Genomic DNA, 13,551 nt, shown 5'->3' with positions numbered 1-13,551 from the left:
AAAATCAGGCGTTGTGACGTCACTTATGCCGTCATGACGTCATGCACTTATAATTCAAGCACTAGAACAAATGGACATCATGTTTCTAGTTCCGGTACGTTTAAAATTTGCATTTGAAACACGATTCGTTCACATTAAAGGAATACAAACCACTTTGGAGCCTTCCCCCAAAAGTCCAAGATAGCGACAAAAGAAGGGTATGTGAGGCAAATACAAAGTGAAAGCTACTGTTCTATTCTTGCTATCATACATTTTTATGATGCCTAATAGTCAAAGATTAAGATAAGACATGTTTCGGCTGTTCCCCTCAAGTGAACCATAAACCCAAATTTTCGGCGCTAAGCTAATGGACTATAAAAGTCAACATCCTAAGTAAGACCAGAATCCTATAATTATACCCCTAAGAGAGCCGACGAGCATCCCCGATCTTTTCATATGGGAGTCCCCCCCCGGTATGATTAGAGAGTTCGTGGTCAGTGGTCAGTGTTCTATAAAAATCCAGGAGGGAGTTCTCAAGGACTACACAGGAGTTTTCAACGGGTATTCTTCGCAAGTTTACTTTGGTTTGCATGACATTTTCAACATTTAATTTCATCAGTTAATAGCTAATTCCAGAAAGCTCCCCTAAAAATTGATTTAAATGTATTGTAAAGGTTTGCTGTCGTTTGGTAAGTTTAAGTGATTTTGCTAACCTTCAACAATGGTTTCCTTCTTGGGACAAACTAATTCTGTCAAATCATCTAGCTTTTTTCTGACGTATTTCACATCACCTTCCATTTCATTCAATTGGTCCTGTATGTTATCTTCATCTCTCTTCCACTCCTGGAGAAGTTCCTTGTAATGCTCCTCCACTCCTGGGTCCATACAGGCATTCTGAAGGTGATCAATAGCATCTCCATAACTTGTTCCTCCTAACCTTACCAGCACGGCTTTGATGTCACGCCAGTGGTTGTTGAAGCTTGTGTCATCAACAGACGCCTGCTCTGCATGACCATACAGCTCATTTCTGAAGTATTTAACACGGGCAATATCTGCTTCAGTACTCATATCTGCTGGAGGAGGAAGTGCATCCCAGCCAGTGGTTGGAGGCGACAATCCGCAAATGTTCCTCAGCAAAATCATCAGGAGTGTTATATCAAAGTTTGCTGAGGACACTGATGTAGGAATGGCTGGATACAATTTACCCCATTGAGTTGGGTTTAGGATCTTCCTCTTTCCTTTCTTGGGTTTGTATAGAGACTGTAGAATGGTCTGAGCTGGAGGGTTGGCCAGAGCTGTGTGAAGGTTTCCTGGTGCATGGATACTGTTGAATGTGTCCCTGAGGGCCTGGGATCCAACATCGACTAAAAGGCGACACAATCTGGCATAATTGGTGGTCTCTTTGGTCGATGGCGTAACTGGAGGAACACCAGCCATTGAAAGTCTGTATCAAGTGAACCTGTGGAAATGAAATGGGGTAAAATGAAATATGCAGTAGGATGAAAACTGTACTAACAGAGCGGCCAAATGCTTCATATGTACAAAATTCCGACAGTACTGTTGCAAGATCAAAATTTCAATTTCATTTTCTCTTGATAATAATATTTCATAAAGTATGCAGATTTATGATTGTCTTTATAATAATTACAAAGTTCTGCATATTTTAGTCTGCGAACAGGCTTCCGGCAGGACGGAAAAATTTTTGGTGACCTCGAAGGAGAAGAATTCGGAGAGCGAAGTGATCGGGGCAGGACTCACCGGGAGCCTGTTCTCAGGCTATGTATATTTTAAATTATTTACATATTTATTACAATTAATTAGTAATTAAGATGATTTCGGCACAACATTCGAGCAATAATGACAAAAATTAAGTTACCAGAAAAACCTCATGGCATGGTAATATTTTGAATACAGATAATAACTTATCGAGACTTAAGCTCTCAAGCTGACCCCACGAGAGAAAATTGAACTCGAAGTTATCTATATTTAAATTAAAACAGACGTTTCACATTATTCAAAACACAATAATACACATTTCAAGCATTCTTACGAGGTTTGACGTGACCTTTCTCGAGAATGCTTGAGAATGTAATCGCGGCATCACTTAGAGAAATGAACGAACGTGAGTTGCTTTAAATAGTGTTCAAAAAGTTACAGTGCTGTGAGCAGATTTTTAGTAAATAATTTTTGCATTTATTGCTCAAACTTTGAGCAAAATCCGTCTTAATTTTTAATTGCTTAAATGCTAGAAATCACAAGGCTGTTCTAGCTTTGTTATCGTTGTTGTTGCTGTTGTTATTGTAATAGGTTTTAGAATGTGTAATTTCAGAAAATATTCATTTCCCATAACGAGGACTTAATTGATAATTCCACGGAGATTTGTTCCAAAACTGGAATTTCTGAAGGGATCGGGTTGGGGTTTCAAACCAAGAAACCCTCCATTGGAGGAGTATGGATATTTTCTGGGACAAAAAGTATGAATACAAATTTTAAAATAATCTAATTTTCTCAAACGTGCAGGCACACAGGTACACTTTTAATACACATGAATGTATGTTCACATGAATCGTGCTGATCAACTTCTGTTTTCATCCAGTCATATGTTAAAATTTGGTGCATGCTGTCATAGCTTTTCTAGTTTTGCCATGGCATGAAGCAACAGTGACTATATAGCAGTACTCCCCTGGGAGATGACCCCCATATAAAAAGGACGGGGGTGCTCATCGTACCAGTAAGGAGTTAAAAAAAGTAGTTTTGCTACCTCTTGGGGTGTTCAGCCTCAAAAGTCCCACAGTGGGGGCTTTTGTGGTACATTTTAGGGTATTGAGCTGAAAAAAAAATATGACAGGAGATACAATGTAATGGGTTGTTTTATAATTGGTACCTCTTAGGGGTTGAAAAAATTTCAAGCCACGCCCACAAAGCAGAATCTTGGTACCTCTTAGGAGTTCTTTTCAAATTTTCCAATGAGCACCCCCATCTTTTTCATGTGGGAGTTCCCCCACCCCCGGGATTACTCCACCAGGATTGCCCAAGGCTGTTGCCTAAAGAAATTTTTAAGGACCCCTTTGGGCTCCTAATTTCAAAAGTTAGGAGCCCAGGATAAAATTTTCTGCAGTAAATCCTGGAGATTGGAGAGGTGGGGGAAGGTGGTGGGATTGGGGGGCAGTGTTGAGTGACTAGTGGAAATTCAGGGGAGGGACCTGGGTGCCACCCCTTTCTCTCTGTTGAGAAGTTCCATGAGACACTAACTGGTCTAATATCAATCAAATTTGGGGAATCAAGCGTTCAGTGAAGTGATTAGGTCAAAATAACATTATATTTTACGGTCAAACTGAACAAAATTCAATAACTGGTGTATCCATGCAAGTGCTGCAGCTTTTTTTACTTGTTTTTGAGTATTGTGATTCTGTTCTGACAAAACAAAATACATTGTACAAAGCATGAAAATATTATGCAAGCTTCAAATGAAAACAAATAAAAATGAAAGAGGCATCTAGGGGGATGAGTTTGGCCTGACTGAAATGTGCTTTCCTCCCCCGGGATTTGGTAAAAACTAAATGCGATTTTGAGATGGCATTACTGCATTATTTTGCGGCTACTTTGGAAAAAATTTATTCTCGTAGTGGATGGTCAGTCGTGACAATTCTTTTGATAATTTAAACTATACAACCCTTAATTAATAGTTGCATGAAGAATTGCAAATTGTGTTTTCTGTTTGCCGGCGAGGTACTTGGATATTTTGACTTTTAAGCCATAAATTCCTTTCAGAAACTAAAGAAATACATTCAGTATATCTAAGTGTAGTTTCCCAAAGAATTGGGGGAAAAAAGTCCAAGAATTTAAACAAATTTATCTTTATTCAATTGTAAATATAATGTCATGATCAGCAGCATCCTAACTCCATTTCCAAAAATATTTGTAGTCAAAGTAGTTATTTTGCAACTGCAATCACTAAGGTATCAACAGAGACACAATCCATTGGTATACACAGTGAACATTTATTCAATATACTGAGCTTGCAATGCATTATAGGGCAATTTTCAAATATCGCTGTTTTCAGTTGTTTTGTGATGGGAGAGAGACTTTGTTGCCGTGTTTTATGGCCCATATTTCTTGTGATAAAGTAGAGATGGACCACAGTAGCTGTCGCTTTCCATATAATTTATTGTGTGAATGATTTTAAGACTGATTTCATGAGAAACATCCAGGCCAGTCAGAATGTGCATTAGCCAGGACTAGCCCATGAAAACCCTTAAATTTACCGAACAAATGCACAATGATCAGAGATGATTGGCTGGCTTTTTTACTGGGAATTGTTATGTTGGTGGAACAAAGTTACAATTAGGATTGTGTGTAATTCCTGGTTACAAAAGATTGAAGTCATCGGACAGATTAGATGGGAGTGAAAACTTCATGTTTAGGTGCCCTGCAGTCAGCGGGCTTTTTGAACAAAAATTTAGTCGCACGCACTTGTAACTTGGACACCTCAGGTGACCGTGCGCCCATTAGGCAGCAGCCCTGATGGGGCATGCCAGTCTCTGTCACATCACTGCTTAATTAACCAGTCCCCTACATTATGTAAGGCTTCCCAGACTAATCACTACTGCCTGTTTGCTGAGGGCGGAAAGAGACATGACAGAAGGAAACAATATTCACAAGGTGTGTCCATCACCTTCCAGAGACCAATGTGCTGCCTAACCATTTTGCAACTGTTTAATTCCCATGTAGCAAATACAGTAATATTGACGCTATCAAATATGTCCAACTCGGAAATCTGGAAAAAGTGGTCATAACTGGAACTCAGGTCAAAAAACTTGGTTGCCTACCAGAGCTTCCTCTAGCTTGCTAAAAAGATCTTACAAATTTTTATTGAAAATTAAGTGGGAAAAGTGCAGCGCATATTTTTGATGAAGCCAAAATTATCACAGTAGAGGCGCAGTGGCCTCATATATAGTTAGTATGCTGGCCTCTGGATCAACCAAGCCATATAATAGGTTCAAGCCCAATGGCTGGGGACATCATGTCGAGTGCTAATGGGCAAGACACTTTACTCTCACAGTGTTTCTCTCCACCTAGGTGTATAAATGGGTACCAGCAAATTTAATGTTGAGGGGTAACCCTGCAATGTACTAGCATCCCATCCAGGGAGGAGTAGAAGTACTCCTAGTTGCTTCATGCTACAGAAACCGGGGATAACTTTTGACAACCCTTAAAGTGCACCTAACCCCAAAAATTTTTTTCGCTAAAACGAATCTAGACTTTATTTGAAGCATTTGGGCGAAGAAATTTTTGAATTTGGTTGAATCCTCGATTTTCTATGCCCTTTCAAAGTCGCGCATGAAGTGTTTCACGACCGCGTTTTAAGTGTCATTGTCAGTAAGGACCAGGCAGGGTCCACGGATCGAGGTCGGCCGATTCCCTCCAAACTTTCAGCATTTTTCCTCTATCAGATAAGATAACGACCGGTGGTATTTTTAGTAAGATAAAATAAATTTCATAGAATTTAGACCACCCCCCTAGTTTTTGGTGCTATTTTGGCCACGTGAGACGGGAAATTTGGGTAAACTTCCATGAATGATTTTACGTTTTTCGCATTAGCCTTATTCATTTATACGAACTGTACATACTTCCCAGCCTATAAACAGTTCATGTCTCCAATATAAACGAATTTGGTTAAAAATAACTTACTTTGGAGTGGTTCCAAATATCATCACTTAGAGGCTATCGTAAATAAGAAGAATTTTGGCAATTTTCAAAGCTGGTTTTCTCTAAAGTGCGGCAGTTTATTTCCAGATCAAAACTAGTTTTTATTAGTCTGTCTTAGAGTCTTTACAAATACGCAAACTCTCATTTGGCAAGTTAAAATCCTGTCGCGTGAGCTCTCTCGCGACTTTAACCTAATTTCCTAATTTCCTAATTTGCATAATTGTAGTTTTTCCGGGAAAAATTTCCTCTTGATTTGCGACATGTTAGAGGCGTTTATTGGCTTTTTTACTATGACTAAGAGAAAAATATAACTTTTTCAGATAAGTGGCTATACTTCAACCACGTATTTTGTCATTTGGTGGGTCAAAATCCCCTCCCGTAAGCTTTCTTCAAATTTGACTAATTTGCATGTTGTCGATTTTTCCCCGGAAAACTTCGCGTATTTGTTGATATTACATACAAGCGATGATGACCCTATACCTAATGAAACAAATTTTCTTTAAGTTCTTGATTTTGAAACTATTGTTGTTTCGATCTTGCAGACGTTGACAGTCCACAACGAACATGACAGTTCGCGAATCGAATTCTGTCATTTTAATAACCACGGACATGCAAATTAGTATGCCAGACAGACTCAAGATTGTGTTTTGTAAGTTAGTGAACAGTTTTGGAGACTACCAGAGTTATTTTTTCACCACATGTGATGGAAGGTAAACAAGTTGCCGAAATGACAGTCAATTCGGTGGAAGAGGAAATGTAATTCGAACATTAAGTAACATGGCTGTGCAAATTAGTGAGTCGAAACTTAATACACTGTTACGTAATAGATTCCTGGCTGGGAAAATGACAAAACGTTACTAAAGCTGAGCAATCCGTGTTTATTGCTGCTGAAATCTTCGTCCTATTTCTTTAAGCACAGCTTTTTCGTCGATGAAGAAAACCCGGATTGGTTTTATCCATGATAGCATTTAAGTATGGCAACGGACAGCTGGCGTTTAGCAATGCGTAAAAATCCTTGGAGTTTTCATTTTACTGTGTTTACCATAGCATTCATTCAGTTTTCAGTCTTATATTGTTTACAATTTTACAAGTATTTATAAACCCTGTTATGTAATGGTCCCTGCACCTATCTAAAAGGCCCCAATAGAGAAGATGGGGGTAGAAGCAATGAGATCCTCCCTACTAAAACCATGTGACGTTATTTTTGAAAACATGCGCAACTCTCAGAAAATTTTTCAATGGCCTCGAAGAAAGTCTTTTTTCTTGACAGCGGTCTACTTGTCGTCAAGTGTAGCTGATTGCAGATTTCTTTCAGAACTGCCAGTTTGAGTGAGTCAAGGTTCTTGTTCTTTACAAGTTCGCAGATATTGCTATCACCCACGATGATTGGATGGCTTGGTTTACCCATATCATCCATCACCAAACTTCTAAGGGTGTCAAGGGCCATTTCCGACTCTGCGGCCTCGATGTCTTCCTCAGGGATTTCCTCCGCATCAATACCCCTATGACGCAGCGCCGCTGTCTGACGTGAAAACAGGCTGCTGATTTGCTGCGCAGTCCTCCACTCTTCGGGCTTAAACGTGAGCTCTCCGTCTTCATTTCTGAGGGTCTTCATCTCCCTCGCTACCTGCACAGGATCGGCCTTGTTTCCAGTTCTTGCACCCTCTTCAAATTTCTTCATCAAGAAGGCCTTGACGTTATCAGTCATTCTGGTGGGTCGTTTTGTTATCTTCAGAGCCCACCCCAATGGTCTAGGGTCATATCCTCTGACAGTGCTGCCACTATCCTCACCTTGCGATGAGGTTGATGGCACATCCGGAGCAAACGTCAACCCCGTCGTAATTCCCGCCCATTTCCTCCTAACGCGGTCATACATGGACTCGCAGTCCACCTCAAGACGGTGCTTGCCCGTGTCCATATGGGTGTCTGCCTCTGCTTGGGTCTTGAACGTGAGGACGCATCCAGTCTCTTGGCAAGAGTAGATCTCGGACTGGTTCCTGACGCTCTCACCCACACTTCCCCTGTGTGTAGCTTGACCAAATGGCTTTATCACCCTTAGCCCAGTATCTCCTTGTGGTGTAACTCCAAGACCACTATAGGGGATGAGGCGTCCAGGGCCGATGTCGTACGCTTTCCACACACGGATTCCACACTCCTCATACTGGAAATTGTTCACCACGCTAATACCTGGTATCTTGCCATCTTTGTTTCTCTCCCTGGTCGTGTCCACCTCGACGACCGCTGCTCTGCACCCTTTGATACCACCATTTGATTCTAGTGCTGTTTTCATATCCTCAGCAGTGACGACGTCGTGCCTCTCGTTAACCCAGCGCTTTATGTGTGCCTTCATAGCAGCAGTCTTCCTATCGCAGATGTCCTTACCAGCCTGTGGCTCTGAGAAATCATATCGCACTGGCCTGACACCGGTTCTCACCCCCAATTCTCTAAGACTTAGCAACAGATGCCCATTGTGGTAACATCCAGCGTTATCTGATCGGAGGTAGGCTGTTGTCACAACTGGATACTCCTGTTTGACTTTGTGCAGCAAGTCCTCTATGATTGAGAGAACGGCAAAGCTATTTTGGGAGCAGTTGTTGAAAATGTGTACAAAACACTCGACTTCATGCTTGCTCTCCACTGTTGCTCTAGTGATTACTGCGCTGATATGCCAGCTTCTTCCCCTCTTGCCAAAAAAATCACTCATCTGTTCTCTGTATTGCACAGGCAGAAACTTCATGGCCCAGTCCATTATGACAAGACACGAGTTCTCGTCTAACTTCTGGAGGATATGTTGCTTGGCTTCATCCTGGTTACTTGACCGTAGCAAGTGAGCCTTCCAAGCCTGTATGTTGCGCACACAATCTGTGTACTCAAACCTCAGCCTACCCCTCACCTCTTCTGTCATGTCCGCTTTGTCTTGCATGTGTTGCTCTTTCTGCCAGCCCAGTCTGTAGTTAATTTTTTTCTATGTCTCGGGCATATTGTCATTGATGTTTTCTCGTCTTCGGTTGCAACAAAGTATCCAGCTCTATTCAGGATCAGATCAACCTCATTAATGTTTTCGTCTCCGGTTCGCTGTTGCCTTGAGCTCACTCCCAGGCTTAGTAGATGTGCAGTAATGTCTAGCTTACATGCCAACAGGGGTACAATCTGCGACCCCGTGCCCTCCAAACTACAGGCAGAATCAGGAGAACTGAACGAGCAAGTCAAACTAACATTCATATTGCAAACAGCAACATCAGCTAAATTGGATCAGTGTAAAGAATCGACTACAGCTGTCTGCAGATGATAAGATAAGGAATGGAAAATTATCCTTCCTGACGGTGTACTTCTACCAAAAATCAGAACCGCTCAATATTTTAAAGAGTTTGACAAAATGCTCCGGTGCAGTATACTATACAGAGCCACTGTACTAATCTGAAAAAGAAATGTGTTGCTCTTAGTCATAAGTACCTGGAATGCGTCGCAAATTAGTCAAGCGTGAAATATTTCCGGGAAAAACTACAATTATGCAAATTAGGAAATTAGGTTAAAGTCGTGAGAAAGCTCACGCGACAGGATTTTAATTTGCCAAATGAGAGTTTGCGTATTTTTAAAGACTTTAGGACAGACTAATGAAAAAATACTTTTGATCTGGAAATAAACTGCCGCACTTTAGAGAAAACCAGCTTTAAAAATTGCCAAAATTCTTCTTACCCACGATAGCCACGAAGTGATGATATTTGGAAGCGCTCCAAAGTAAGTTATTTTTAGCCAAATTCGTTTATGTTGGAGATATGAGCTGTTTATAGGCTGGGAAGTATGTACAGTTCGTATAAATGAATAAGGCTAATGCGAAAAACGTAAAATCATCCGTGGAAGTTCACCCAAACTTCCCTTCTCACGTGACCAAAATAGCACCAAAAACTAGGGGGGTGGTCTAAATTCTATGAAATTTATTTTATCTTACTAAAAATACCACCGGTCGTTATCTTATCTGATAGGGAAAAAATGCTGAGAGTTTGGAGGGAATCAGCCGACCTCGATCCGTGGACCCTGCCTGGTCCCTAGTGACAATGACACTTAAGGAGTCTGGGGCGGCGGTACCTGATGACGTCTACCCAGGAACCAAACACAATAGCGCCTCAGTCAACTCTCTGTATTTGCTCGAGAAAATGGAACACAAAACTAATCGTTCCGATGTATTTTGGCACTAAAACGTCCAAGTTTTGTCTCAGAATCATTTCTTTTTCGTCACTGGAGTCAGAGTTAAGTTTCGATTCGGAAGACTCCGAAATAAACTTCGATCGAGCACGTTCGACAACTGTGAACTCACTGCTTAGAGCTTTGAGAGCAATTTCCAATATTTCAAGCGACGAAGGGGAGGACTTCTTTGCGGACGAGATGCTTGTATATTAGGAATGGAAAGCTAGATACGAAGTGGAGGAGCAGGCAAACGAAAAGCAGGAAAGAAAACTCGAGGACTGCTTTGGATGGTAATTTCGTCAACTAAACATAAGATTCCCACGCGTGTTTATAGCCCGTTTACATTTGTCCTTAGCGAGAATGTATTTTGTCAAGGTGTGATTGTTCTGTTAAATCCAGTTTGTGTTTTACTTTCAGTTGAATGCTTCATGTTTATAAGAGCGACGTACGTGTTGCAGTATTGGAGACTTGATGACTTCCAAAACATTGGCTTCGGTCGATTGAAAATCGTATTGTTTGGACCTGTATTTTTGAAGCTGCGGGAAGCAAGGCGGAAGGAAACATTTCATACAATTACCGATTTCACATTGTCACACTTTTTAAGTCGTCACTCCAAATAACCAATGTAAATTGATCTTAAAGTTTGCAGTGAAATTCGTCGGATAAGCGAAAAGGATGTGTTCCCTAAGCGGTCTGCAGATAATGTTACGCGGTCATATTTTTGACGCTATTGCACAGAATCTTTGTCGCACTGCTGATTTCCAAACCTTCGAAAAACTCTGTGAGTCTAAAAATTTTGTTATCATGTAATTCTAAAGGATTAATCTTCGACTTTCATCTAAATCGAAAGAGAAATAAGTGTTGGTTAGCGGCGTACAGTTGCGATCTATTTACATATCAGTATAACGCTTCTTTATCATGATCAGATCACACAACTTTGCCGGTTATGTTATAAATACTGCGGGATTGGAAGATATAGGTTGTCGGTAGTATTTCTAGAAATTGCTGGTTAGCTTTAAGCAGAAAATTTATGAAAATAGCGTTCGAAAGTCTGCGGAACAAATTCCAGTGAGAGTTCTTCAATGGTTCTCACAGATTCAGTTCGCTTGTTTCGGTTCGACAAAATCAACCATCGTTTACGTCTTTATTGCACCATTAGCCGATCATCGCCAGTAAATTGTACAGTATATCTTTCTTTAAATCTGGAATATTGCTGCAACAGCCGATAGCACCTCTGGAAGGCGTTTCAGCGCACTTTTCGAATGTGTATTGCACCATCCTGAAGGAAATGAGAGGACGTGAGATATCCAACCTTCCTGGGTAGACGTCACAAGAGCCGCCGGACCCATTCTCCTCAAACTCGGTCGTGAAACAAAATGGCGGTGTTTTGGAGCTATTTTCGCGATTTCGCCGGGGCACAGAAAATCGAGGATTTAACGGAATCCAAAAGGTTTTTCGCAGAACTATTTCAAATAACAAGTAGATTCGTTTTAGCGAAAAAAAAATTTGGGGGTTAGGTGCACTTTAATAAATACCTGACTTCCACTGAGTGAGTGCCCAAGATATTATGAAGGATGTCATATTTTTTTTTCATGCAGCGTAAATAATTAAAAGATGTGTGCCAGATGTCTCATTCCAATTGTTGCATTTGTCTTTTGTACACTTAATTAAGCTTATACATGTAAGTAGCCCTGAATGTAAGGTCATGGGAATACTGAAGAGAAGAAATTGATAAATAAAGAGAGCTGTACTAGTATATTTTAATTAGGTTGATGATGAAATGAGAAAGATGTATTGTTCATCATGCCACAAACATGGGACAGCGGAAGCATTGCTGTGAAACCTAGTGGTTAGGGTGCTAAAGTTGTAATCTGGAGGTTCCAGGTTCAAATCATCCCCCCTGCCACTAGATGGATCTGTGTTTGGTGGTCTCGGATTCAACTCCTCCACTCTTTGTAAATAGCCAACTGGTCAGCCTCCTGCCAGTTGGGATTCTTAACAAGTTTCTGACATGTTCAATTTACACTGTTTGTTTGCTTATTTCAGTGTCTGTCAATTTAAGTACTGTAGTGCTCAACACTTCAACACTTTTAAATAAAGTGATTTATTTATATTTCTGTATTAAAGAGGAAATCAGAGTCCCTGGCTGGATTCAAACCCATAACTGGGTTTGCCAGATTAAGGTTAGTGGGATTTGAGTCCTGCCTGACACTCAAATTTACATCTTGTCACATGAGAATTTCAGACACGATGGACACTACGGCTGTTTACAATTTACTCCAAAATTCTGGAAATTTCGGTGAGAATGTAAATGAAAACAAAAATGTTTTGCTTCAACCAACCGTAAAAATGTGCTTAATAAACGGATTCTCTTGAAGGGTAGTCGAAAATTTTCCAACCAAAATATCCAAATGGAAAATGAACTTATCAATTGAGCGGTGGCGAATGGTAAATGCGAGACTTTGCGAGACAACGAGATTATTTATTTCTATTGTATTTTTAACGGTTTTTAATATGTATCTTATTTCATACATCTTAATAATTCTTGTTTATTAGTTTTTAATTCTTAGCAGGACCCCGTTGATAACAGTACTTTGTACTGAAGGGTTATCCTGAGGAATTATTCGATTATTATTATTATTTGCGAGCCCAAGACATTTTGATTTCTTCAATTGCGAGACCGAGACTTCAAAGTGTTTTAAGAGCTCCTGCCTGAGAGCATCGAGAATCTTGCGACAGCGACTATTTTGGCACATTGCTCATATTTTGCCTCAAGATACCCTTTGGTGAACTGTTTTCAAAAATCATAATTTTAAGCTCCAGCGCTTTTTTGTTTTTGAAAAAAATTCGAAAGTTTGAAAATGCGGTCAAAGTGCGTTTTCCGCGCAGTGGAATGCCCCAAATAACACGAAAAGACGAAGCGTTCGTAAAATCTTGAAATTCAATCAAGTACTGTTAAATTTTGCTCAGATATAGAATAGCTATTCCTCTTTACGGCTAAAGTTAAAAGATATGTCAAATGCTGCATTATTTTAAGTTTTCAAACCATTCAAAAAACACTTCTGGCGACCGGTTAACGAGCGGCAAAATATTGGCTATTTTTGACTGGATAAAACCCTATCTGGTACCTAATTATTTCAGAATCGAACTCTACAGCTGAAAAGATTTGTCTTTTAACTGTTATCCTGCCAAATCGCAAGACCGGACTCGAACTGGTTCCCTTTGAAAAGCTCTGGAATCTACGAACAATGTTCAGCACATCTTTCAAAATATTTGTCTACATTTCGACGTAAAGAAAGACCGAAACCTCAATGTTCGCTGCTTTGTACATTTGAATGACTGGATTATCGTTATTTCTGAGCAACTTACGAAATAAAACGCTAAATATATATTTATCGTGTGATTATTACCTAGAGATTTCAAGATAAGTTGTTGTGGGAAACTATTTTAAAATGACACGGCGACTTGCTATGTAAACATTGCGGAAATGGTCGTCTTTTCTCGGATGTATTTTCAACTGTATGAATGCATTTCAGAACTCTCCAAGCAAGATTTGGTAACAGATAACATCTCGTCAGTGTCTAACAGCGCTTAGTTTACGCGCAATGGTGTAAACTTATTTGTTATTTCTCATTTCCGACTGGACTGTAATTTGATCTAATTTCACCTTTCACCAAC

General features: G+C 40.2%; 2 protein-coding genes across 2 annotated transcripts; both read right to left on the bottom strand.

Moving 5' to 3' along the window:
- Nucleotides 1-530: 530 nt before the first annotated feature.
- Nucleotides 531-1,435, bottom strand: LOC149106746 (E3 ubiquitin-protein ligase DZIP3-like). Its single transcript, XM_089298524.1, has one exon. The coding sequence runs from the start codon at nt 1,414-1,416 to the stop codon at nt 688-690; it is 729 nt and encodes a 242-aa protein (XP_089154650.1). The 5' UTR covers nt 1,417-1,435; the 3' UTR covers nt 531-687.
- Nucleotides 1,436-6,735: 5,300 nt separating this feature from the next.
- LOC149106745 (uncharacterized) lies at nt 6,736-8,638 on the bottom strand. Its single transcript, XM_089298625.1, has one exon. It carries the CDS (start codon nt 8,609-8,611, stop codon nt 6,887-6,889), a length of 1,725 nt encoding a protein of 574 aa, XP_089154751.1. The 5' UTR covers nt 8,612-8,638; the 3' UTR covers nt 6,736-6,886.
- Nucleotides 8,639-13,551: the final 4,913 nt, after the last annotated feature.

This window comes from Orbicella faveolata, unplaced genomic scaffold (assembly GCF_042242905.1).
Source record: "Orbicella faveolata isolate gen_17 unplaced genomic scaffold, um_ofav_v1 contig_3, whole genome shotgun sequence".
Lineage (NCBI taxonomy): Eukaryota > Metazoa > Cnidaria > Anthozoa > Scleractinia > Merulinidae > Orbicella > Orbicella faveolata.
The sequence above is the reverse complement of the archived record's forward strand: the minus strand, read 5'-3'. Positions and strand labels throughout refer to the sequence as shown.